The sequence below is a fragment of the Rhipicephalus microplus genome, chromosome 7, assembly GCF_043290135.1.
Source record: "Rhipicephalus microplus isolate Deutch F79 chromosome 7, USDA_Rmic, whole genome shotgun sequence".
NCBI lineage: Eukaryota > Metazoa > Arthropoda > Arachnida > Ixodida > Ixodidae > Rhipicephalus > Rhipicephalus microplus.
In genome coordinates, this window is record NC_134706.1 from 17245059 (window position 1) to 17272287 (window position 27229).

The window sequence follows — 27229 nt, forward strand, 5'->3', positions numbered from 1 at the left end:
TCATTGCGTGCAATCGCACAATTCAAAATGCGTGCTTTTTGCTCTTGGATGAAGCATCACCCCATGTAAGCGTACTGATGGAATGAATCAATGGCGAAGTACCACTCTAGTGTGACATTTACTTCAAAACAAGCCACCGTTGTAGCATAAAGGGCCTGGTGTACCTGGTACTCCTACGTAATGAACGTTTACAGCCTGCATAATGGGCTAACATTCAACGATTTGTGAAAGAGGCCACTGGTTGCGCAATATTCACCGACACAAGCCAAAATCATCAAGCGTGTGTTATATCACCGAAACCTACGATGCGCACGCTGTATTATGCGTCAATTAGCTCTGTGCTATCAGTTATAGGCATATACACGTAAGCATTAGCCAGCCGAACATCGCGCTGCAGTTATAAACAGTGCAAGGTTAACACTCGTTGTGCATCTACAAAGTTTAATAATCACATGCAGTCGCCGAACAGACTACTTTATTCTTTGGAAACAATTGCCACGTTCTGGAACAATACAATACTTACAAGACATCACGTACGAGCACTCGACAAAGAGAAGCATAAATTAAGTTTTTTTGCACTAACATGTGTGGTATATAATTTTCTTCAGCTGAAAATTATAGCGAAAAAATGTTTTGTCATGATGTACAGACGCCAAATGCTCGTTTACAATAATTGTTTACAACAATTGATGTTTATACACACCTGTGTTGGATCAGAACTTCAGAAGTGGGATCGCAGTCGAAACTATACTCCAAGATGACTACAAAAGTTCAGCCGCACACATGCTTGGTCAAAAAAATAATACCTGGAACCACACTAACTTTTTGAACAACGTGTCATTGGGTACTGATCCAAGACTGGGGCAGCGTTCTTGCTCATCTCAAATGGTGCTGTACCTTAAAGTACGCAGATAAACCTCGGAGTTTACCGATTGCTTTTCGAGACAGTGATCTGCCTTCTTTGTAAATCAGCCAGTCGTCTATTATTTGCATCGAAAAAGCTGGCAACATCAATCCGGATTTTTTCTGAATCACATGAGTTAAGTAATACTGGCCGGAGAAGGCTTCTGAAATAAAGAAGTGAAGACTGGCTTCGGCGAAGAAACATTAGCGTTGACACGAAGGACGAAGGCTGATCGCAGCCGTTTGTAATGCCGTTATGCACTCTCTTCAGAATTCATGAAAATGCACTTTCAAGGGTGCCCCGCCCCCTTCCAAAAAAATATAAAATCTCAAATTAGGTAAGGCATGGACTAAGTATGCATAACTACTGAACCACAAATTATTACAAAAACCATTTTATACATTAGGATTGGTTTTCAAGTTTAATGATACACAAAACAATGGCAATCCCACAAGTATGTTCGCGTAGAGACGCAAAGATTTAAACCACTGTTTATGCTTATTGATCTTTAGGATCAGACGAGATAGGTAAGGGAGCATACGCTTCAGACTATGAAGGTACTCCAGGAAGATTTGAAGTCACTTTATGTCGTAGCTATACACGTCACATAAATTGGAAGTGTCGTCAACCTTTCGGGCGGTTACGTCATGGCCGTTTAGCTTGCAAAAAATTCACGAGCGAATACGATCACAGCATCCTGCAAAATGGCGTCCCAATAAATACTGGACCCTTTCCAAACAAGAGCACTACAATATCTGCGTGACCAGCAACCCTTCTTCGCGTCATCGGATGCGATCTCTGAACGCTAACACTTGAAGGTAGCACTGGTGGCCACGTTAGGCTTAACCGGTACACGACGTCATAAGCGTCCGCTGCTAAAAGTTAGCGGGAAGGCGTTTGTAATAAAAGCGTGCAGCGACCAAAATCAATACGATATTGCCTTAAAATGTCACTGTCGACAACCAGTATTCAGCTAGCCTGAAATGTTAGCTCACTAATGCAGGTGTTTCAAGGAATAGCTCGTGCAAAAGCAACTAGAGTAGTGCATCAAAAATACGTGGATAGTATCTTGTCATATATCGAGTGCTTTCTCTTTTTTTCCTGGAAGACAATCATCACTACATGGATTACGGTGTTAGCATACGCTTCCCTCTATATTTGTTGAACCGCTGATTCTCAGCGTGAAAACTTCTTTTCGGCACCATTTTACATCTTGAAGTGAACTGGTGTAGTGAATTTCTGACTAAACCTCTAAATGTGGTGTGCTACGCTTGAAAGGTCTCTTGAAGCCCTACCTACTACTTTACAAGACGTTACAGCGGCAAGCTTCTTATCATAAACAATTGTCAAGAGTAAGACATCACAACGGCTTCTAACAACCAAAAATAAGCAAATATACATCTGACCATTGTTATACTTGCATGGGGAATAGCGTAGATTTTTCACGTCAGCGTTTATCACGCCAGTCGCATGTTTTGAACTGATAGAAGCCCAATTTTATAGAAGCTATACGACGTCGACAGGTCGGCAAGGGCGTGTGTTTTAGGGTGTACGACCAGCAAGCAGAATGGCGTCTGTTCAGTGGTCATTTCCAAAAAAAAAACAGATCAAGGTATTCGGGCTCAATTTCTATTGACCAAGCCGCTATGTAAAATCAGGCTATTGAGAAATCTAGTCGTCGTCCAGTAACTCTTACATAACGTTTCCGCATATGATGTCACAAGGGGTACACAAGCACGTGCAGCTATGCAGATTATTTACAAAGAAAGCGCGTCTACTAATACGTGTCGATCCAGTATGAATAAATGGTGGTGAATTATCGCATCGTCGACAACACATCTCCTCTAAGGAGTGTTCTCGTGACGTCAATGTTCGAAAATATGCCGCTCGATTGCCAGCTTCCTCTGCGTTTCTTGAGATGAGTGGAACGAGATAGAGCGTAGTTTTTATGCGCACTGGCTGTACAATTATCCAGGGATCTCTAGGACGTCAGCGGATACTTTCTACAAGACCCAGGTGAAAGGTAAAGATATCGGCGATCCTTTGCTGCAGCGCGTTCAGATTATGTCCACAGTACGTCCACATCAAAGTCACCAGTGTGCTATAAAATATGGGTGAACATCGGGTACACATGGGGTGAATACGTGTGCATCGGCAAGCGGACTTGCCTTCTTCAAAGTTGCTACCGCCTACTTTACCTCCCACCATCACCTGTGCCTGTACACTGCGTCGTTAGCAGCATGTGATCATTCCTACTGCACCTAAAAAAGCACATAGAACACGTCATTGAAATACACGCGTACCACAGTTTCTACTGCACGTGACCAGTGCAACGGAAGCTTTCCTTGTGTTGCACTGGTCTATTGAATGATCTCACGGAGAGCTGAAGCGCTGTTGTATAGAACAACTGGCTAACATCTGAATGATACTGTCATTACGGACGGCGGCCCGTGTCCGAACTTAGAGGCTTCCTTCAGAGTTACAAATACCAAAATTTTCGGATGTGAATTCCCGCAAAGCATTTTTATATACACTATGCGAATGCCAGGGGGCGCTGCGTAGCTCCCGTTTATTCCTCAGGCGCCGCTGACACCACAATCGCTAAGTATGAAAAAAAATGAGAGTGAATTAGAAATGAAAATCATGGTTGCTCAATCATCCATAAAATCCTATAGGATCTGTGTGACATAGTACACTCCTTATATCTAAGTTTGAAAGTCATGTATGGGACGTCTGTTACATAGTCAAAATCTAAGTTTGCCGGTTAAGTTTGACAAAACAATGAAATCCTGGTTGCTAGGGAATTGCCCGCTCTTTTAAACGACATGTTCGCTCTAAAACAGACACGCGTCGTAAGCTTGTGACCATCATTAAGGTCATGTCATTGGCTACAGTGTCTTCGAGTACGCCATCGATATCAATCATTCGTTCGCGTGTTTCAGCCGGCAGTGCTGTCACTATACCCCCCCCCCCCTCCTTCTTTCACAGTTTGAGCACGCGTCAGTGTTGTAGCTATTTCCGACACGTCATCCTGATTTGCCACTCATTCTTCCTGTTGCAGTAGCAGATGACATCAGTGCTACTGCCCCCTTGGACTATTTGAGGGTCGTGTCATTGGGTATAGCTGTAATTGCTACGTCATCATCGTCGTCATCTGTCATTCGTCCACAAGATTTAGTAGCGAGTGACGTCAGTGCCGCAGCAGCAGCGCCGCCTGGCGCCGTCCCCTGGAACTGCTTGTGGGGCAGCGCCTGCCCGCAGCAGTCACAAGAGCCGCTCCAGCTCCTGCGTCTTAGGACCAGAATCGAGATCATCCGAGTCGGTGTCTTCGTCGGACGATTCTTCGTCTTCGTCGTCGTCATCTTCGTCGTCGAGGTCGTCTTCATCGATTAAGATGGCGTCGCAGCCCCGGTCACCACGGTGCTGGCGTTTCGCAGGTGCCCTGGAAACAGAATGAGAGGGCAAAATGCGCTATTGTCAATTCACAGTGTGACCCGCCACTGTTTTGTAGTAATTATGGTGACCTTTTGTTGACCTTAAAGCCGCGCAATCACATTCCTACTGCAGTGGACGCATTTTCGATGGAGGCGAAAGAGATAGAGGCCGTACACTTAAATACTAGCGCACGTTACCAACACCCAGACAGACAAAATTTCCGAAACTTTCCAGAGAATATGAGCAAAAATATGGTGTTCCCCTTGCACACGTCCTAGGCAAATGCATGAAGAGTGCCAACCGTGTGCAAGGGGAACACCATATTGCAAGGGGAACACAAAACATTCTTATAATCACGAGTAGAGACGTTTTCTGGGCTAGATGGTGCATGATCCCAGTGTACATAGATGCTTCCAGTAGATTGGTATGCGAGTGCCGAAAATAGAATCATGCGAGTTATTGTACTGCGTGTTTCTGTTGTATGTACTAGCACCGCATCCCGTTAGAACCCTGTGCACTGTTATTATCACGAACATCATCACCCCCCACCCATCCAGGCACTTGGCATCGTCCTGTATATTATTCAAAATTTTTCAAGTGCTTTTACAAACGTCTCACGAACATACATAGCCACTTTGGAAAACATACTAGGGAAAATGCAGCCAGGTCCACTCCATGAAGTTCGTTGATATACTTAGTCGGTTGTCCACTTTCACCTGTAAATTGTCCTACTATTGCCTATGCTGGACGGTGCCTTTCTCTGGAATAGGGAGCGGTCATGGCCATTAAGAAAGAAACGCTCGCTGCCTTACTTCTTGCAAACAGCGTGATGTTAAAGCACTTTTCTCCGAGCCCCACACTCGTCCATCACGGAGCACATCTCATTGGTTTGGTTTTCCCTCCCCGCCGAGCCGCACTCTTACCCCTCCGGACGTCCTTCGTATGGGTTTCCTCTTTCCACAACCCTTCAATCTCGCCTAAGCAAAGCTCTCCCTTCCTCCTTTCCATGACGTCTTCTTACCGAGCCTTCACCGTTTCCAACCAATCCCTACCTTCGCCACACTGCAAAGATGCGTGACCGATGCAGCAGCGCCGCAGAAAGGTCAGCTAGAAACAGCTTCACCGTTGTTATGCTGTTTCAACAAAAAAATCATACGGGGTGATTTTAATGGCATGCAGAATGCTTGAGAAGGTACCAGCCCGACCACCAATGACTCACTTGGAACGGGACAGCTGCCTTTCTTCGTCGTCCGACCAGTGTTCTAGGGTCTCCTTGTGTTCCTCCAGAGCCGAGAGGGATGGGAACAAAGCCTCGCACACGGGACAGCCGAAGTGTCGCTTGCGCTGCTGATGCTGGGAGAGGCGACGGGCCGACGGGAAAGGACGCTCGCACACGTTGCACGTCAGGCACTCGTCCTCGTCCTCTGCTCCCCACACGAAGGAAGAGTGAACAGAATGTGGGGGGAGATCAGGCCAATGAGTGCAATTGGTGAACAAACGAAAAAGAATATTTTGTCGGAGCATCGGAGAACCGGCACCCTCCAAACTCGTATAACGAACTAACAAAACATTTATATCTGGCATGGAGGCAATGCTCTCCACCCTGCAGAACACTAACCGGACCTCAGGCTCTGACACTCAGGCTTCTTCAGGTCTGAGCGTGCACTTCACCCCGCGCTATTGCAGAACCTTTATCTCGACATACATTCAACAAACATGTTCATTCTGCGATAATATAGCTAACTTGGAATCTGTGCTCTCGTGATGCCACGCGTTACGCTGTGGTGACGCCACCACGCCGTTTAATCGCGAGGGTGTTATCACGAGCTCCGGACTCGAACAACAGTAATGGGCAGTCCAACGGGCCCACGACGCAGCAAATAAACTTGGTCTTTCTGTTCCGACGTGAGAGTTGCCCGCAACGTGCTAAAGCGCGTTCATAGGGACATAATAAAGTTAGTCTTTTCAACGAGAGGATTGTTCCTATGTTGGACAAAATCAAACGCATCCAGCTGAAAACTAAGCCTAAGGCATCATCATAATCATCATCATGATGATCCGTCTGATTACGCCCACTGTAGGACAAAGGCATTCCCTCATGTTCAGGCAGTCAATTCAGTCCTGTGCTTCCTGCTACCACTTTGTACCCGCAAGCTGCTTAATCTAATCTGCCCACCTAACTTTGTCTCCTCCTCAACCACTTGCCTTCTCTGGGAATCCAGTTAGTTACCCTTGATCACCACCTGTTATCCTGCCTAAGCGCTACGTGCCCGACCCATGTCCGTTTCTTCTTCTTGATTTCATCTAGATATCCATTACAGCCGGTTTGTTCCCTGACCCACTCTACTCTCTTCTCGTCTATTAAAGTTACACCAATCATTGTCCTTTCCATTGCTAGCGGCGTCGTCCTCCATTTAAGCTGCACCCTTTTTGTAAGCCTCCAGGTTTCCGCTCCATAGGTAAGTACCGGCAGGATGCAGATGTTATATACATTCCTCTTGAGGGATAATGCAATCTATACAGCCATGATTTGAGATTGCTTACCAAATGTGCTTTACCCAATTCTTAATCTTCTAGTTACTTCAATCTCGTGTTTCGACTCGGCGGTTACTACCTATTCTAAGCAAACGTACTCGTTGAACACTTCAAGTGCACTGCTACCTATCTCAAAGCGCTGTTCTCTTGAGGTTGTTGTACATTACTTTAGTTTTCCGCAGATTATTTTAAAGCCTACCATTCTGCTCTCCTTGTCTAATTCAGTATACATGAATGGCACTTCGTCACCCGAGTTACTCAGCAATGCAATGTCATCGGCCAAGCGCAGATTACTAACGTACTTTCCATTAACTCTTATCCCTAACTCTTCCCATTATAAGCCTTTGACCAGCAAGAATTCTGAAATAATGAGTGGTAGATCACTACTATCCCCGAAGAGGAAGGTATATAACAGCGGCACCCTGCCGGTACTTACCGACGGAGCAGAAACTTGGAGCCTTACAAAACTGGTTCAATTTAATTTCAGGATGACGCAGTGAGCGATGGAAAGCTGAATGATACAGGTAACCTTAAGAGACAAGAGGAGGGCAGAGTAGCTCAGGGAACAAACCGGGGTTAAGAATATCATAGTTGAAATCAAGAAGAAATGGACATGGGTTGGGCACGTAGTGCGTAAGTAGGATAACCATTCGGCCATTAAGGGTAACTGACTCGATTACCAGAGAAGGTAAGCGGGTGATGGAGAGACGGAAAGTTAGGTGGGCAGATTAGATTAGGAAGTGTGCAGGTATAAAGTGGCCGCAGCAAGCACGGGACTGATTTGACTGGTGGAACATAAGAGAAAGTTTTTGCTCTGATGATGATGATCATGATGATAGTATAGTATAGAGGGACATTCCATCTAAACAAAGATGTAACAATAAAGCACGACACCAGCCACGGATGAGGAAACTAACCCCACTGAACAGCGCAGACCAGACTGAGCCTTCTCGGAACCGGTGTCAGTACTTGTCTGCTCGCATAGCTAGAGAGGCTCTCTTCTCTTGTAACACAGCCATAATCGAAGCCTAGGCTATGGCAGCGAAACTCATCATGTGTCCGATAGAGGATCCGAAAATTGCGTTAGCGTACGGGCATATGAAGTTAACGCTCGCTCGTCGGTGAGTGGCACCTCATAGACGCTGTTTCTAAGGGAAAGAGATAGCGGGAACAAACGCAAATAGCCACTATGCTGGACATCCTTGGTAAGATTGGCCGGGGGCCGAAGAAGATGCGGCAGCGCGGTAATCATGTCCTGTGTAGAAGCAAACACCTCAACCTAATTGAAGAGCGACTTGTGCCGTTTGGAAGTTGCCACTGCGATATCTAAGGTGGTTTCGACATCATTAATGAGGTTATTGACACTTTGCTGTTCAGAATCTAGATGTAAGACGATAAGCTTGTTATCACGTTGTGCTATCGCGGTAATCTGTGCGGTCACCGTCTTCCCTTGATGAGGCACTTGTATCACCTTACACGTAATCTCGGCCTTGCACGTGACCACAAAAAAAAAAATGGCGCGGCGACCGCAAATCACAGGGGCCCTCAAACCCGTACTTGCGTGCGTCCTTGTATGCACCTTTTTTTCAATAACTCATGCGTTCTCTATTATGGGCTTTTATGTAATCAGCTGCTTGTGAAACAGTATTCTCGCTTTTTATCATAAGTTCATGTCATTTCCACTTACGACATTTTATCATTAGTTGGATACGACTGCATGATCATTGTTGCTCTTAGTAACTGAAGTGTTGCTTTGCTAAGCACGCCCCGCCGCGGTGGTCTAGTGGCTATGGTACTCGGCTCCTGACCCGCAGGTCACGGGTTCGATTCCCGGCTGTGGTGGCTGGATTTTCGATGGAGGCGAAAATGCTATAGGTCCATGTGCTTAGTTTTTAGGGGCACGTGAAATTACCTCGGGTGGTCGAAATTTTAGGAGCCCTCTACTACGGCGTCTCTCATTATCAAATGGTGGTTTTCGGGCGTTAAGCCCCACACGTCAATAAATCAATCAATTCTGCTGAGCACGTCAATGAAGGTCCAGTTCCTGACACGGAGAGAAGAATGAATTAACAAGGAGCAATGCGCAATGACAAAGAAAGAGAAAAAAGAGAGCAAACAACGAAATAAACATATAGGTATACAAACAATGCAATAAAAAATCAGGGAATAAAGAAGAAATGAAGTAAGAAAAGTAATATTATCACAGGCCAATTCGCTTGTCCTCAGTTTGCCGATAAAATAACGGTTCTTGTTTTTTTATTTATTTATTAGTAATATTTCAAAAAACTTTCCTCTATATATATTTCATTCTACATGAAATCTTGGTCTGTTATTTTGTAAAGCTTTTACTATACCGCTTACCATAATCTCAAGTTCATATAAATTCCTGAAAACTCAGAAGCCATGTCAAACCATCCTTCCCCTTACAGTAACTTGTTTATTATTATAATTTATTGTGGACAATTGGTCCCCCCCCAAAAAACACCAACTTCTTGCGTTAATTCACATGCGCAGGTAAACAAAATACCATATGTTTCACGCTATTTTAAAAGAAAGCTACCTGGTGTTAAAAAAAGAGAGAGTTGGTTGTATGTATACATGTACTGCACCTCACACTTTATTCTGCCATCACTATGACATATTAGCGGTGAACTTTCATGGAAAATGACACATCGGCCTTTACTTTTATTTATTTTGTGGTACATTTTTCTAACCTGATCTTCAATGTTTTTGTTTTTCTGGTTGTCAGGAAGTCAAACTTCTACAACATAGATAAAAACAAACCTGTCCCGGTGAGTTCGAGGTTAAATCAAGAGCCAAATCTACGAGCGTGTCAGTAAAGAAAGACCCGATATTTCTTATACGCGCTAATGCATTCATGATTGAGGGGCATGAAAGCATGGTAAGTAAAAAAATTAGACTGCAAATAGCTTTCTCTATGTCGGGGTCACATCCGTCTGACCGGGTAGCTGATTTATATTCAGTCTGTCGCAGCCCTTTTCTTTTTTGGCACAGCAGAGCGGATTGAGGCCACTCGTCCTCCCTGTTTATCTCTTTCTCCATGCAGAGTTCTGATTTGTATGCCTTGAGCCATACAACAGTGAGCCATTGTAAGTGCCCATCGGAATACAAATGAGGGGGTATCGGTCAGCTTATTTTCCAGCCGGCGTCGTCTGGTTTGCCTAACCATACCTAACCATGCCTAACCATGTTAGGTGAAAGGCGAGATTACTAGCTATCGTTTAACAAAACCATGCTCATTGCTTGATCCGTGAATCGACACTAAAACTGTGCAGTGTGGCAGATGATACGAGGGTTTGACGTTGAAATAGCTTGTATTTATTGGCGCCATTGAGCCCGCCATTACGTTGTATCTATAATGCAGGCGCCTCAATTAAGATACCTTGACATCATCGAAGTCTTTTTTGGGCTGTTCTAGAGTTACTAGACCCGGGAAGTGCTTCGAACGACCACGGCACCAATTTCACAGGAAGTGAGGCCCAAAATGGCTCAATACGCTTGTGACGTAGCAATCAGTTGTCTGCAACGTGTCATCTTTTAAAAATGTCACACAGTCTATCTCGATTTTTCTGTCATGCAAAAGACGAATTTTTTCGCTAAAAACCAACGCTGACGCCAGACAGTCTGCAAAACAATCTCTAACCCTGGCGCGCTAATAAGTCCGCAAAAAAACAAACCTATCTATAGAACGTGTTTTGTCTTTGGGGCCGAGAAGCGACTCTAAGCCCAATTAAAAATTGAAAATGAGACCATTCTCGTAAGAAACGATTGGTTGGAGGTTGGCCAATGGCGAGCGATCGCATCAGTTGATGACGTCATTTGCAAGTGTGCACACGTACCGTACTCGTCATCGTCGTACTCTTCGTCGTCATCTTCGTCGTCATCGGTGCTGCTCTCCGTGCAGTCGTCGACGGTGAGACGTGTCTGGTTTCGGCCTCCTCCGGCACTGGCGGCCCCTCCGCAGCCAGAGGAGCGGGACTTAAGGAAGAAGCGACGATGGGAGGCACCCGCTGCGCAGGTGGCGTCTGCGCATCATCGACAGAAAGGACAAGAGTCAAGTAACTTAAGTCACAGTTATAATGAGAACTAGAGAGAAGAAGTGTCACATTAAGTCAGCAATTTTATTTAAACGACACCTGCATTGCATCGAAGGCATGAAGGCCGGGCTGACATTCTTGGTACCATATTCTACATGTTTCGTAGTGACAAACAACAAAAAACATATGAAACAAGGTTAACGTCAAGGTAAACAATAGGTTAGCGGATTCAAAGGCAACAGAAAACACAAACGAAAATAGGACGATCGTTCATTATTGTAAGCACAATCGTGAACGTAAGTTATGATTATTAGATACGGAAACATATTCTTCCAGTAATGTATGCATTTGGGCAAGTTGGTTCTTATTACGAGCAAAAAATATAGAAAAAACTCAGAATGTAAGAAAGTGTGTGTTTAAGCGCTCGTTTTTCATGTCAGACGCAATATTCATGAAAACTAACAGACAACTACGCCGAGGAAAAGTTTAGGGGATGTTCTTAGAGGTAAGTGTAATGCTATTTTTGAAGAAAAAACAATGCACGAAAAGATAACTTGCCATTGATTGATTGATATGGGGGATTTGACGTCCCAAAACCACCATATGATTATGAAAGACGCCGTAGTGGAGGGCTCCAAAAATTTAGACCACCTGGGGTTCTTTATCGTGCACTCAAATCTGAGCACACAGGCGTACAACATTTCCGCCTCCATCGGAAATGCAGCCGCCACAGCCGGGATTCGATCCCACGACCTGCGGGCCAGCAGCCGAGTACCTTAACCAATAGACCACCGCGGCGGGGCATAACTTGCCGTGGGCAAAGAGCGAACCTACCAGTTTATCTGGAAGAGTGAAGCAATGTTTACGATAGCGAGTAATCGAAGTGTAATTCGAAGTGAGGCTTGAAGGCATCATTTTTTTTTTGCGGTCAAACGCACATAACTTTACGAAACACTGCGTAATACGGTCACTCCAGTGAGTTAAGCGGTTTTCGAGCTCTCTGTCGGCTCGATGTGAAGTAGGCGGGCGAGAAGGCAACACGTGCAAGGGGGACACGTGCCATCCACCGATGACTGACAAGATGCGCATGTGGCTGTGAGAACGACCACGTCCTTTCGATCGAAGCTCGTGGTTCCTGCCCGGGGATTCACATGCGCACAACACATACCCACATTTTAAATGCGTTTGTGATTCTTTACTGCGTTTCGCTTTCCTAGGACTCAAGTGCGCGACTCTAGACCACTACCACTTTCTGCCCACCGAGCTCTCCTTACATTTATGAACCAAACGGACCTGGGCACCCATTTAAAGATGGTCTTTTTTTATTTTATTTTTAATTTTTATTCATACTCATCGAAGTCATCGTCATTTTTTTTCATCTATTCGTCATCTTCTTTCCTCTTTCTCCGCTCTAATCTTTGTTTCCTCTGTCTCTTCCCTCATCCCGAATGAGTGAGCAGTTGCCAGCTTGGTCTTTCCCTCTTTCCTCTGTGTCCTTGTGTGTCTGTGTATGCAAATAAAAAAATAATAATAATTTGCTTTTTTTCCTTTCCCCGTGTAAACACTTTGTTGTCGATACAAATTGGGTGCTTCGAATGAAATGGGCGAGTCTGCTTGGCTTGCTTGTGCTCCCAAATTCTCTTCGATCAGGGTCCTTAATTTAGAATGCTGTAGCAGTGAAAGCTCTAGAAACGCATCGAAGGCACCCAGTCAATCGAGCTGCGCCAGACTTCTAAGTCATGCATTCCAGTGATCTTGGTAGTTATGGCAACTCCCTTTATGCGGAGGCCATATATTCGTCCTTGGTCGGAGTCCCGAGTCCCCGAAACAGACAAAAAAAAAAAGCGATACCTAAAAACCTTTGTTAGAGTTTTGGAACAAACCGCGGCATTGAGTGCATAAGCCTTGTTTATATGTCAACTTCTTGGGATTCATTAGCTTTGCGTTCGCGATACCTCCTCACTGCTAATGCAAACTAAACGTGACCTTCGCACAGGGATGCTGCAGAGAACGGTGCTTGGGCTACGTCACACAATCGCTTTTCCTGAGAGCACCCTCCTTTTACCAAAAAAAAAAAATGTACCTTCAATTTTCTGAAAATAACGAATACAGCCATTTCACGCATTCTTCCGACAGGGTGGCAGCTCACGAATTACGTCAGATAGACGTCACCAGTGGCTTCTCTCACATTCAGGGTGACCATGTGTTGTGTTGATTTATGAATCCAGACGCATCTGGGCAAACTGTTTAGCGAGTCACTTCACTTGCAGCCACCGAGGTTTTGATCACGAAAAGAATAAACGCTACGGAAGGAACCGCTCCTCGTTCTTTTTTCTTTCAGACCCATTTTAGTTAGTAGATGTCGCGTTTCCGTTTTCATACTTCGGGCCCAAACTGCAGTACACACCGAGATGGTAGCTCCTGACTTCATGTTCTAAATAAATTTAGCTGCATGAAAAAAGAAGAAACACAGAATTATTGCATGGTTCGGAAACCTATTCATTAGCAAGTTTTACTAATAACGTTTGATAGCTCTTCAGAAGAGCATCGAACGTACCACGGATGTACGGATCGACAGTCGGGCGAACCATGGACAGATGGTTAAGCATAGATGAACGAACAGGTGGGTGAAATAGGGATGGGTGTACGGATGGTCAGTGTTGCTTGCGGTACAAAAACAAGAGAGATAAAAAAAGCAGCGATGTTAACCAATTTGACATAACTGCTATGCAAGCTACCCTGAACAGGGAAAAGAATGGGAGGGGTGGATAAAGAGTAAAGCATGAAAGGGGGAGAACACAGGCCCGCACACAATATTATGCGTTATACGGCATCGTCTTCACTCTACAGGCGATCGTGGAAGTCTGTTTGCTCTCAGTTTTAGAGATGCCTTGTTTGCTTCAATTCTCGATGTCTTCTTGGGATAAGATTGGAGAATAGCTTGTAGCGGCATTGAACTTATTCTCTCAAAACATGAGCTGTATTACGGGAGCGAAAATAGCGCACTCAGTTGACCCGAGGTCGTCGGAGTAACAAATAGGAAAAGAAATATGAAATTTTCGACGTCAAGGCGATGGAGGAGAAATAAACTTTTTTACGAAGAGAAGTGCTCAAGGCAAATTGTATCAATTTGGGAGCGTTCCGAATAGGGAATACTCTTTCCCATCCCGTCTCCTTTCATGACCGACCGTGTTCTTCTTTCCGTCATCCTTTCCTACGAGTTCGAATGTGTACACTCTTTACAACTCTCTCGAGAGCCGTTAAAGTGCATCGGTGGCACGTGGACCTTTATATGTCTGGTGTCGATAAGAGATTTAAAAGTAGCCGCTGGTGCATAATCCTCAATGAAAGAGCACGGGAAACGAAAGTTCTTCAGCGCGAACGCGATAAACGCCTTTCAATGGCCTTACTAGAATTTGTCAATATACCTTCGCTTTACGATGTGCTATCTTGTTTGTGCTGGTGTAGGTATTTCCTGCTGTTCCTTTTGTTGTTGTTGTTTTTAAATAGGTGTCCTTGGTGTGGGTGTTCGCAACACCAACATAGAACTGGTAAATGCATTCGTTTGAGACAATAGCGCGAGTGTTTGAGTTATACAAGATAACTTAGGTTTAAATGTCCTATTATGGCATATTTTTCTTGCATCAGTGCCACTTCAATTCCTTTGGTGAAAGCATCAGATGCTTAATTGAATGTTAAAGCTGATGTTCGGTGCTGTCGGTGCTAAGCGAAATCGATGTCAAATTGAGTGACGCGACAAAAAGGAAAGATCACTTCATGACTTCACTGCATGACGCGTGATGGCGTCAATCATGACCAAAAGTGGGGACGTCACAATGATGTTACATTGTGGTCAGTTTATAGGTGACCTTAGCGAATGTTCAGTGTAACTCAGTAGAAATTGGCATTGAGTAGGTATTTTTACGTTTACTGGCATATTCTCATGACAACCATCAATATCACCATCATTCTCAACTTGTTTCCTCTGCCGGACGAGGGTCTTTACCAATAATAAATAATTCACTTGATTCTGTGTTAAATAATTGTAGTTAAGTCATGGTAAGGAATGATGAGTTTTGAAGAGTAACAAGAAAAATGAATAGACGTCACAATGTCCTTTCCTTCTGGTGCCTTTTCGTCTTCAGCGCTTCATCCTTGCAACTATGCATTACCAAGAAGGTCCAACATCTATTTCAGTAAAATTGCATTTCCGGGAGTGAAATTCGTGTGACTAACGCCACTTTACGTGCATACATCTATGCTTCAAGTGCACCCTCAAAATACTTAGCTGTTCTGGCCACCAGAGCTTTGCTGGGAAGTTGTCCCCCAATATTTATAGAATGCTTTCCACGGTGAACGCTTCAACAGAGATGCGACGGTCCACGGCAGAACGCTCTACTTAGCACTCCACTTCACGTGTAAAAAAGCATCAGGCGTCTGAAACTTGGAAGTTCACTTAACGGAAGGCACCACGCATGTAATTGCAAGGGCTCATTTTAGAGACCCAACAACATTTTTCCTGGGCCAGTACCAGCTCTTACCAGAAAAAAAACATATAGTTGGCAGCAACTAATACATACACTGTATAAAAGAACAAACAAAAGTATCGCATATTTGTAAAGCAAAAAAGTAGAATACAAATATTTCTAACAATATATTATACCCAAAAACTCATTTCACGAGAGAAATGTCAAGTGTGTGTGAGGATGGGCAGTGCTATACTCGTACGTTTAAACAACAGATTGCCCATGCTCTTATTTTGAAATCGATAAGACGTTACTGGACTGGTTGCGTTTCAATTAACCTTACTCCAAATAGACTTGTGGTAAACTAGAAAGGTTTTCGCGTCTGAGCAATAATCCGCAGCACTTCTTAAAAAAAAAAACAACCTCGTCTTCTTGCGGGCACAGTGCTGAGCTTGGCCAAGTGAAATATGGACTCCGAGTGCAGGCATGTTTATACGAGTGCGTTCATTGCAGTTGTTGCGTGTTGGCGTTTACGTAACGACCTAGTTCTCTTTTACCAGCCGTGTGAGGTTAACGTGAAAGCTCCAGTACGGCGAGCTTTGGCTCGTCACTTTCCTAATCGATTTTTTGTATTCCAAGTTTTTCTTCACAGTTGATTACTTTGAGCAGACAACAAAAAAAAGACATTGTTGACATTGGATGCAGCAATGAGGAGTCTATTTACTGAGCATCGTTGCAAAGCCCCGCAAAATTGCGGCTTCCAGATATATAACCGTTTATTAGAGCGAAAGCTTTGTATGCCTCATTACACGTGAAAATAGACTGTCGGCCTCCCAGGTCATCGAGCACAAGTGATGCAAAATATTATCGTGACGTCATAGATCGCACTATTCTGTGATGTAATTACGACCTTATGCTGAAGTAATAGCGGTTTAACATGACGTAACGCCACATAATGACGTCATCGAGCGGTATCGTTTTTTTAGACAAAGGTGGTCCCATCAAGAAGGCAATCCCAAACCATGTGACGTGCATGCTGCATTGAAGGCAGTGCATAAACCGCGTTTGGTGCGGCAAGCTTCATAAAAGTGAAAGGACAACCAGTCGAACGAGAAATATGAAAACACGGTTTTTGCCTTAGAGTCCTGTTATGGGAATTTATAAGAGACCATATGCGTTTCTTAATTCTTGTACTTACTCAAGTGAACCAAAAAAAGACGCGAATTCTAAATTTTGAGGTTTCTTATACAGAAATCTTAGCACTAGAAGTATCCGCATGGAACAAAGGTCATGCATAAGATTAAAATTCTTGGAGAAGTAGGCAATTCAGTGGATTCCCCATAAGCGCTAGTACGTGAAAATATAATGACGTCTCAAATGTATTTCTGAAGTGACTGCTCGAGAATATAACTCACGCTTTACGCCATCCGGTTGTTCAGGAGGTCTACCTGTTTTGGGCGATGAAATAGTAGCATTCTTTATTTCTTTTTTTCTTCAATATATCAAATCAGTCCTTCATTCACAATTTTATAGTTTAAATATTTCGTTTTTATCTATTTTCATTCATCAGTTTCTTTCTCCTATTCTGTGAAAGCGTTTTCTTTGTTCATTCCTTCATTCTTTCATTCGTTGGTTCATTTACTCATTCAACGATTCATCAATTATTTCTTTATTTAACTAAATGTATTCAATTCTCTGTTCTTTCTTTCCTTCACTCATTCTTTCCACTCTTTCTTTTCCTTTGCATTGGTTACTTTCTGTATTCCTTTCTTCGGTCACTCGGCAATTGATTTTATTTAACCTTTCTTCAGTATACTGTTGGTCAAAATTGAATTGATTCTTTCCTTCCTTAATCCTTACGTTGATTTGCTGGTTCGTTAATTCATTTATTATCTGAACAAGATTCATTCATTCATTTACGTATTCATTTACTCATTGCTTGAACTGATTCTTTTATTCTTTTGTTACTCTGCGCCTTAATTCAGCCAATAGGTATTTTTCTTCTTTCTTTCTCCATTTCTTTTTTCTCTTTGTCTTCGGCTAGTTTTCGTTGCCGCGGGGCTCCGACAGCCTTCAATTTAAAGTCACCTTTCCCTTTCTTTCAACTAGGGCTTGTAGTCTTCCTGTAAAGCGTGCACTGCTACAAAAAAAAAATCAGGCACTGCGCCGTGCTCCCAAGCGGGTTGCAGAAATTAGGTGCCTTTTCTCATCTTCTAACCACTACCACCACCACCACAAAGAAAGTCATCAGCAGAAGAACACAACTTTAAAAATAGGTACATATTCGAAAAACGTGTGAGACGCATCGCGAGCTCTAAAATTTTCGAGTCGGTAGCATCGCAGCGGCATAAATGTTCAGTTATGGTGGCGGATTCCTTCGCCACAGAAAGTTGTGCATTGAGATATTCTTAATTAATTTAACACTTTAGGGGAGAGGTTTTGCGTACCAAGTGCTCATGCGGCTGAAACTTGTATCGGACGTTCTGTTGACGTCACCGCTATATTTCTAGTACCAGTATGTCGCTTTATAACTTGCCTTCTTAACTGAAAATATATTTTCGTACTATTATTTGTTAGTAATGTTATACTGTACAAAGAGAGCCCCAAATATATTTATCCAGAGTCTAAAAAGATGCCAGTGCAGTAAGTATGTAGCCTAATCATTGGTTAGGCTACAATATATAACCAACTATAAATCAACTAAGCTGGGCAAAACTTACTATGGGTAAGCTGTAGACCGGCATGCGAAACGTGCGATTAGACAGTTTGTAACTTTATATCTCTTAAATGTTAGTGCTGTTCGGCCTACTACAAATTCACAGGGAAAACAAAAAGAAACCTACCACGTGACATTCCTGCTAGTGTTTTAATGCGTGCGACCATTCTATTGCTCCCAGATAATCAGCATGCAATCGACCAAAAAATTAGCCCGCTTGTATTCTCTTAAAAGGGCCGCGACGATGGGGATGGCTATGCGATGAACACCCTTTGCCAGTGGCAACAAAAGCGATAACCACTGCGTCTGCTGGTCGCTATCATGAAACGTAGTGATGGAAGCCTATTGTTTCTACGCAGAAATTTAGAAAACACTGCCATCACGGCACTCGTAGGTGCGCAAATAGGCATGCCATGTGTTTGTTTTCTTGTGCGCATCTGTAATAAGCATAAAACATCAATAACTAACGAATTTTAAGTTCAAAGCTGTCCAATCAGTCGTTTTGCGAAACCGACCTTGAACTTTTCATTGAAATTTGTCACCCATATTCGTAGCTTAGAAAGTTCGTCGGTTAAAGTGGCCTGATTAAGCATATATCCAGGACCCACAAATAGTCCGACTCACTCAGCAAAGTGTCTTTGGCCACGTAGTCATTAGACTTGCTGACATAAACGGTGGCTAGAAATAGCTGGCGCACACCGTATACTTGCAAAAAGACTGTAGAGTGTCGTTAATGGGAGCAAAGCCTTGTTCACAATGAGGATGCAAAATTCAAAATAAACAGAGGAAGGATGAAGTTTCCACTTATGTATATACCAGGTGTTTTAAGATATGAGCGACAAATTCTGAAAATTAAGTAAATGCGATACTCATTCGGTGCCTTCACAGTTGTAATGTCCCTAAAATGGTTTGATACAAAGCTTGAGACAGTAATTAGGAAAGTCCGCAGCGTTGAATTAGTGACTACAGTGCTCAGTTGTTGACCCAAAAAACACGGGTTCAATTCCGGCAGCAGTAGTCACATTTCGGTGAAGGAGAAATGGTTGAGCCCTCCGTATTGTGCCATGCCAGTGCACTTTAAAATGTACCGCACGGTCGAAATTTCTAGAGCCCTCCACTACGGCGTCTCTCATAATCATATCCGCGTTTTGAGACGTGATACTTCAGGTATAAATATATTAATAAATAATTTAAAAGAATAATTTTTAATTTACTCGAATATAGCAGTCACGTGAAGTGTGAACATTGAAATCCTTACGCAAAAAATTCATTGAGTTTTTTTTTCAATTTCAAGAAAAAAGCCTCGGTAACACTTACGAAGTAATAAAATTACGCCAATTATTCAGCCTAAATTGAAATTTTGAAGAACGCAACTTCCGTATCCTTCTGAGGCATTCAGGACGAGTGACCTTCCTTATATCAACCAACAGTCGACATCGTCATCTGGATATGCTTGCAATGACAGGACGCTTGGCGCGCATACGTTAAGCAACACGACAGAACTTCACCTATACGCAGTGATGCCATTCTGGTCCTCCGCTTGTTGCGCTCATCAGTGCTTCGGGTTTGGTTTCACTAATAAATTTAATAGGACTTCATTACGCAAGTCTATTTTCAAAATCTTAAAGCTGTACTGGGCTCTTCACATGAATTACTTCATACGCCCTGTTAGAGGTAACCGCCTAACTCCACTAATTAGGAGAGGAAAATATTCAACTTTTTATCTATTATCCCTGATGATGTCTTCATTAAGGTAAAGGTCCTCCTACTGAAGAAAAAGAACTTGTGAAGATATCAATTTGATTTAGCACTTCCATGACTTTTCAGAATTTCGGACACAATTTCTTGAAACACCCGGAATGTGGCCCATGCGACAGCAACAGGCAGTTTGAAAGAGGAAAGCGAATGATGCTAAAAAATTATAAAAAAGATTTCCGTGCTCGTGTTCACTGAATTTCACGCCAGCTCATCCCTTCTTCAACGCGGAAGATTTCGACAGCGCACCGTTATCGAATTAGGAACGCTTCGGCAAACGAATAGTTCGACGCGCAACGGCGTTTTTGCCTTGCCTCCGTTACAGAAACAAAAAAGCGAAAAAAGAAACCTTTTCGGCGTGAACGGGGTGGGGGGGGGGGGGGGGGGAGGGCTTTCCAACGATAATTCAAGCTGACGCTGCAGGACGAGGTAGGAAAATTCAAACAGAGCCTACTGTATGGCACTAGGCTGCAGGGCAGAATTAAAGTGTAGCGAACTAGGAATCACCTCGGATCTCCTCACTGACGAAGTTATTCTGCATCAGTACCCAACTTTCTTCACTCTGGTACGTCATCTATATGCAGATGCCACTAGACTGTGGGAGAGTAGGGTGCCATTTCCGTCCCCATGGTAACGCTACAAAGCCCGATCTAAAGACTACGCCTCCCACCACGTAAGTTGGACAGGATGTCGCAGCGCAGCCGTTGGCTGACTTCGTATTCAAGGACTGTGGGTCTGCGCTAAGGTTGCGCGACTGCGTAGATTGTGCGGCAGTTTTAGTTTGCTTCTAATTACTTTGTGTCGTAAGCCTGGGGAGGCACGTCATTCGATGTCAGGTGACATTGCTTTACTTGCACTCGGTCGAAGCGTGTCCAACCGGATTTGCCGTGAACGCAGACAGTACGACGCCGGCAAGGTATACCCCGCGTTGTTCTGCAGCGCCAGAGACGGTCGAGCGTTTAGAGTTCCTGCTAACTCGGGAAAAGGAAACCTACGGCCACGTGGGCAACAAAAGGAGGGGGGGGATTATAAACGTCATTGTGACGGCCCCCTAATCACGTGACGGCACTGGCAGTGGACGCATCAATGGGCCCCTTCCGAGACCCAGCGTACCGCGGTGACTCCTGACACCGGTTTGGCTCGGCCGTGTACTGTTTGCGCGCCTGCAAAATCGGTGACGCCCATTGCGAAACCGCAGTGATTGCCATGAACCTTTCGTTCCGGTCCGGTGAAGTGACTCTCGGAAGCGGCTGGGATCGCGACAGGTCGGCACTTGGGGTGCCTGTTGTTGAATTGGCGCGTCTTCGACTGCTGCTGCGTTTATTCTGACAAATGAGCTCGTAAGTAGAACCACGTGCGGTCAGCTAGCGGTTCCTCTTACAGCGCACAGGGGACAGGCAGATTATTGCCCCGTCATCAAGAAGTCGATGTGTTACAGGGAAGCCGTCCTATGGCCGCAATGCCCAGTATACCTGTAGCTCTGTCTGGATAATTGTGCGTCGTGGAGCTCGCCCATTCCACTGAGACTTTGTCTAGTGTTTAGATTTCGGTTGTCGTGTTATTTGGGGAGAGGGCATGAGCCCTCACGCGCAAGCAGGTACCGCCCTCGTGGCGGATTTTGATCGACCGAGTGTACTGTCCTAACAGTGGACTAGCAGACGACGATTCGCCGAGAGTTGTGTAAGGGCGGAGCAACCAGGCCATAAGAAGAGGCCCCGGAGCTCTACCAAGAGTTCTGAACCGGGATTGTGGTGTTAGACTCCATCGGTTCTGCCGAATGCCGTGCGGTAGCCCGACAGAAGACGGTTAATTTCCAAAGTGTTTCTTTTTTTTTTCTTTCGTAACTTCGATGGCTGTTCTTGTGTAAATTCTGTTCAGCTTGTAAGTATAGACTTTTCTCAGCCTACTAGAACTTCTCCAGCGTTTCTGTTTGATCTTCGAGCGACCAGCAAGTAAATCGCCGCTATTGAAATAGCGGCAGCACGTTTCGTCTCCAATTTTTCTACATTACCTCGGGTGGTGGGTCTCGGGCGCCGAGAAATGAGAGTTGGTTTCTGCAACATCAAAAAGAACCTAGATTTTACTCGGACTATCTGGCCTCAAGAGCTTAACGCAGCTAGGAGTCACCTGTTTTCTTTTTTGTTTCGTTCACTAAACGCACGGGGGCGCCTTTGTTTGTTTTTAGGGCCACCCCTACTGTCCCTCTTTTCGAGTGCATTTCTACGCATTGCACTCCATTGAATCTCGCCATTATAGCCTCCGCACCTTATGTCTTGCTGAGATCTTCCAGGAATACGTCTTCTGTTGCAATAACGCATCCTCGGCAGTGTGTGAGGGCAGATTGGCGAACATTTCCTCTGTCGTCGTCTGCAACTTTCTTGTAATGTGCCTTCTTTAAGCCTCCGTCTTCCGTTGTCAACTTTCTGCGCTACGCCATGTTATCGTCATCTTTCTCTTAGCCTTACCTTGTTGCTGTCTTATTTCCTCGGTCTTATTCTTTCTTGCTACCGCTTCGCGCTTCTGATTTATCCAGTCGTCCACTTGTAAGCTTGTCTCGCTCCTGTCGCCATGCTTTTTCGAAGTTCACTTTAGTCGAGTTGTCTGCTCCTTTTAGGCTTGCTTTAATTTTGGGAGTCTGCTTTCTTAAGGTGCCTGCTTCGTCCCTTGTATTGCCGCCTGCTTTCTTCTATGGTCTCTCTCACGAGTTGCTCTTCATGTTCCGTTCTCGTCTTGTAAGCTCTCTTTTCTGTGACCCGTTCGCTTTCTCTTCGCTCGTAGTCATTATCAGCTATTCCCACCACTATATTCTGCCTATCGACCCACTTGTGTTTTCCTTTGAGCCTTGTTTGTTTTATTCCCTACTACAACTCTTCTCGTCTGCCAACTTGGCTTTACGTCGTCTACTGCACCATCTTCGGCCAGAAATGACCATTGCCTTGTCGGGCTAGGCCTTTATTGGAAGCCATTGTTCCTCGGACCGAAGTGTTTGTTTCACCTGATCTCTTTTCTCCTCCAATCTCGTCTGTTCCGCAACTACGTTTCTAGTCCACCTCGAGGTGTAGGTGTGATGGAATTTTCTTTTTTGTTTCACTTACTTACCTAACAAAAACTTTTTTCTATTTTTTATTCAAAAAATGAAGACGTTGAGGTCACTATAAACGCGCGTTTACAAGACCTGGACCTCCGTACATTGCCTTTCTTCTTGGCTGACCCTTTTCCTAACGGCAACGCTCTGCGATTCGTTCATTGTCCCTCTCCCCTCTTCTGCATCTCCTCTACTATTATCTCCCCTTTTGCGACGACCCGATTAAAGTCATACAAAGATGCCATAATGATGGCCTGCAACTACGCTATTTGTCTCCTCCCACCGCTATCTTTATCTTCAAATACGGTGTAGGGGTGGTGGTTATTAGAGTTCTCTTCCGCTGAATATATGCTTAGCGATTTAAAGACGAGGCGCTGGTGCATACAATACCGAACTGCAGTTACCTACGAACCGGCTATTTTGTCGGTTCTTAGATATTTATCGCTTAGGCTTCCATTTTGACCCAAAAGTTGGGGTGTTAGCGGAATGTCTTTTTCAGGATTAAGGCACGCACAAAGAAAGAAGTCTCTTAGTAGAAGCATCTTGGCCAATAGGCCATTTCGATGGGGCGATAAGTGTTCGGAAAGACTACATTACGATCACCTTCAACCCGTTTAGAGCACATACGTGGTTTGTCATACGTGATCTCCATGCTTAAAGTGACACGAAGAGGTCTACAACACATCCAAAGTCAAACCTTAACTCTGCTTGGAGGATCAAACCATAGACACTGCCTCGTCGTGGTGGTCTATAGTGGCTAAGGTACTCGTTGCGGATCTGCTGGTCGCGGGATTAAATTGCGGCTGCGGTGGCTGCATTTTCGATGGAGGTGAAAGTACTCTAGGCCCATGTGCTCAGATTTAGGTGAACGTTACAGAACCCCTGGTGGTTAAAATTCCGAGAGCCCTCCATTATGGCGTCCATCATAATCAAATGGTGGTTTAGTAAGCTAAACCCCACATATCTATCTATCTATCTATCTATCTATCTATCTATCTATCTATCTATCTATCTATCTATCTATCCATTTTTCTATTGAATTATGGACACTGTTGTCATCTAAAAGGTCGCCCTGCCGTGGTGGTTTAGTGGCTAAGGAACTCGGCTGCTCATCCGCAGGTCGCGGGATCAAATGCCAGAAATGGTGGCTGCCATTTTGAAGAAGGCGAAAATTACGTAGGCCCGTATGCTCAGATTTGGGTGCGCGGTAAAGAACTCCAGGTGGTCTAAATTAATGGAGCCCTCTACTACGGCATCTAGCATAATCATTTGGTCGTTTTGGGACGTCAAAGCCCACATATCAGTCATCTAAGAGGTACCCTACATATGTTCAACGATTGTGGTGGTGTGTGATAATTATTCTCAAACGGGTCAGTAACAATTAACTTGATTATTTCGAACTTCCGCATAATTCTCACAGCTTCACTGCATTAGTATGGTATAAAAATAACTTTATTTAGAGGTACGTCCGGGCGTTAACTAGCACGAAGCGGGCCGCTCCCACGTCAGAACAGATAGGCCTAGCTTCTCCGCCTCGCCGTGGGCCCCTTGGACTGTCCATAGTTGGCTCCTTAAATACGGACTGCGTAGCGCAACATCCCACTTGGACGATTTACCGTCTTCAACCCGAAACTCGGCACACCGACAGAGCGTGTGATCTAAACTGGCTAAGCCGGACCAAAGCACGCGTGTGTTTAATGTCTGAATTTCTGAACGAACTCGGTGCAAGAGTGATGTTTCTTGGGCGAGTTGGAAATGGATAGCTTCAATATAATATTGCCACGTTCCATTTCCCAAGTTTTTGTTATCGTCCGAAAACACCGCACGATTCTCAGCGCAAACCGCGCCTGCAGTTTTCTAGAAGGTTCCGGACTGTAGTAGATCATTTTCGATAAGATCACGCCCACTGTGCGAACGGTACAGATTGTTCTGGAAGCTACGCCACCGCCAGCGATAACGCTAGAACATTCGACGGCAAGAGTATAAATGCCGACGCGCTTCGCCGCTTGTCAGTAGTTGATCGAAGGCCGACGCTCCGTTCGCCGCTATCAGTCCGAGACTGCTATCTGTGCGAGACTGCTGCTGTAATTGGACTTTCAGTTTACCGGGCACAGGTTCGCCCAAATAAACAGTTAAATCCTAACACGAAGTCTCCTGTCTTCGGCCACGTCACGACCCCGTGACATCTGGTGGAGGTGCTGCTTCGTTCATGTACCGGACGCCCCCGTCAAGCCGTGAACCCAGCCCACGTCGCGGAGAAGACACCGACACCAACCAGGAGCAGCGAACAAGCCGCCGACAGCAAGGGCTACCACCGGAGTACGGGCTTCTACCAGACAAGCCGCGGAAGACGAAGGCCATGACGGCGACTGCAGCGACAATGACAACCGCAGCGTCCCAGCCCACGATGGTCATGCATCAACCCAGGGAACCACCAATTTTCCATGGGTCATCGTTCGAAGACCCGGAGTCCTGGCTGGAGACATACGACCGTGTGGCCGCCCTCAACCACTGGGACCATGACGAAAAGCTGCGTCGTGTGTTCTTCTATTTGGAAGATACCGCAAGGACTTGGTTTGAAAATCGGGAGTCCACGCTCCGAACGTGGGATGTTTTCTGCGGCGCATTCCTTCAAACGTTCGCGAGCGTCGCTCGCAAAGAGAGGGCCGCTGCTTTATTAGAGACTCGGGTTCAGCTACCAAATGAAAATGTCGCCATTTTCACAGAAGAAATGACCCGACTATTTCGTCACGCTGATCCAGACATGCCTGAGGAGAAAAAAGTTCGTTTCCTCATGCGAGGGGTCAAACAGGAGCTCTTCGCGGGACTGATGAGAAACCCACCGATAACCGTCCAAGAATTTGTAGCAGAAGCGACCACTATCGAAAAGACCCTGGACATGCGCACCAGACAGTATAATCGTCGCCTGACTGCAGACTGCGCTGCTGCTCAAGCCAGTAACTCCGGAGACCTGCGTGAAACGATCCGAGCGATCGTGCGGGAAGAGCTGCGCAAGCTGTTGCCTTCGGCCCAGCCTCAAGTGGATTCAATTGCCGACATTGTGCGAGAAGAAGTTCGGCAATCGCTTCAAATTCCCCACGCACCGCTACCCGAGCCGGAAGCTATGAGCTACGCCGCTGCACTGCGCCACAACGCTCCTCCCCGTCCACGCCAAAACGCCGCCCCATCGCACTTCCGTCGACAGACGCCACCGCCGCCACCACCCCCACCGACGTCATACCGTTCGCCAGCGGCCCAGCGCAGTGCACCGAGAAAGACTGACGTCTGGCGCACCCCTGACCATCGCCCGCTCTGCTACCACTGCGGCGAGGCCGGACACACATACCGCCGTTGCCAGTACCCACAGATGGGACTGCGTGGCTTCGCCGTCAATGCACCGCGTCCACAGCCAGGAGAACGACCACGTGACATCGCCGACTACCTGACAGGAACTCGGTGGACACCACGAAGCCCTTCGCGTTCGCCGTCGCCCAGCCGCCGCACGTCACCGCACCACCGGCAGTACTCTGGCCCAACGCGGGGCCGGTCTCCTAGCCCGTATCCGGGAAACTAAGGGCAGCAACCGGTGGAGGTGCGGTTGCTGTGCGACGAACTACCGAAGATCCTCCGACGACGACGACGCCGCGACGGAGCTTTCCGAACACAACGCCAGCCAGGCAAAGCCATGATGGCGAAAGCTCATTTACCGAAGGTGGCCTGACGACGCAGCATGGAAGCAGCGGAACAAGCCGACGCAGCCGTGACCCGACGCCACGCCCTAACTGTAATGCGAGACGGCGAACTAGCGACCTCGACGTTCTTATCGACGGCCACAGTGTGACTGCTCTCGTCGATACTGGAGCCGACTATTCTGTCATCAGTGGGTTGTTCGCCGCGAAGTTAAAGAAAGTTAGGACAGCTTGGAAAGGCCCTGAAATCCGCACAGCCGGAGGTCATCTCGTAACGCCAGCAGGAATCTGCACAGCGAGAGTCACCATTAACGGCCGTATTTATCCTACAGACTTCGTAGTCCTACAGCGTTGCTCGAGAGATGTCATCCTTGGCATGGACTTCTTATGCCTCCATGGTGCTGTCATCAACCTAAAAACAAAGTCGATAACGTTATCCACAGAAGAAGCACTACCGCCGCGCACGCCGTCAGGACACCATGCCTTGAATGTGCTGGAAGAACAAGTCACCATTCCGCCTCGCTCAAGCGTCATTATTTCAGTCGGCGCTCCTAAATCACCTGACTTGGAAGGCGTCGTTGAAGGC

General features: G+C 45.5%; 1 protein-coding gene across 1 annotated transcript in view; it reads right to left on the reverse strand.

Moving 5' to 3' along the window:
• Positions 1-3850: 3850 nt before the first annotated feature.
• The window catches only part of LOC142767313 (uncharacterized), a 166134-nt gene continuing 142755 nt past the window's right edge, over positions 3851-27229 (reverse strand). Inside the window, exons 2-4 of the mRNA XM_075868776.1 lie at positions 10735-10920; positions 5559-5763; positions 3851-4346 (exon numbers count right to left, since the gene is read on the reverse strand). Coding sequence (XP_075724891.1) covers positions 4169-4346; positions 5559-5763; positions 10735-10920 — 569 coding nt within the window. The 3' untranslated portion in view covers positions 3851-4168. The remainder of the gene's footprint in view (positions 4347-5558; positions 5764-10734; positions 10921-27229) is intronic.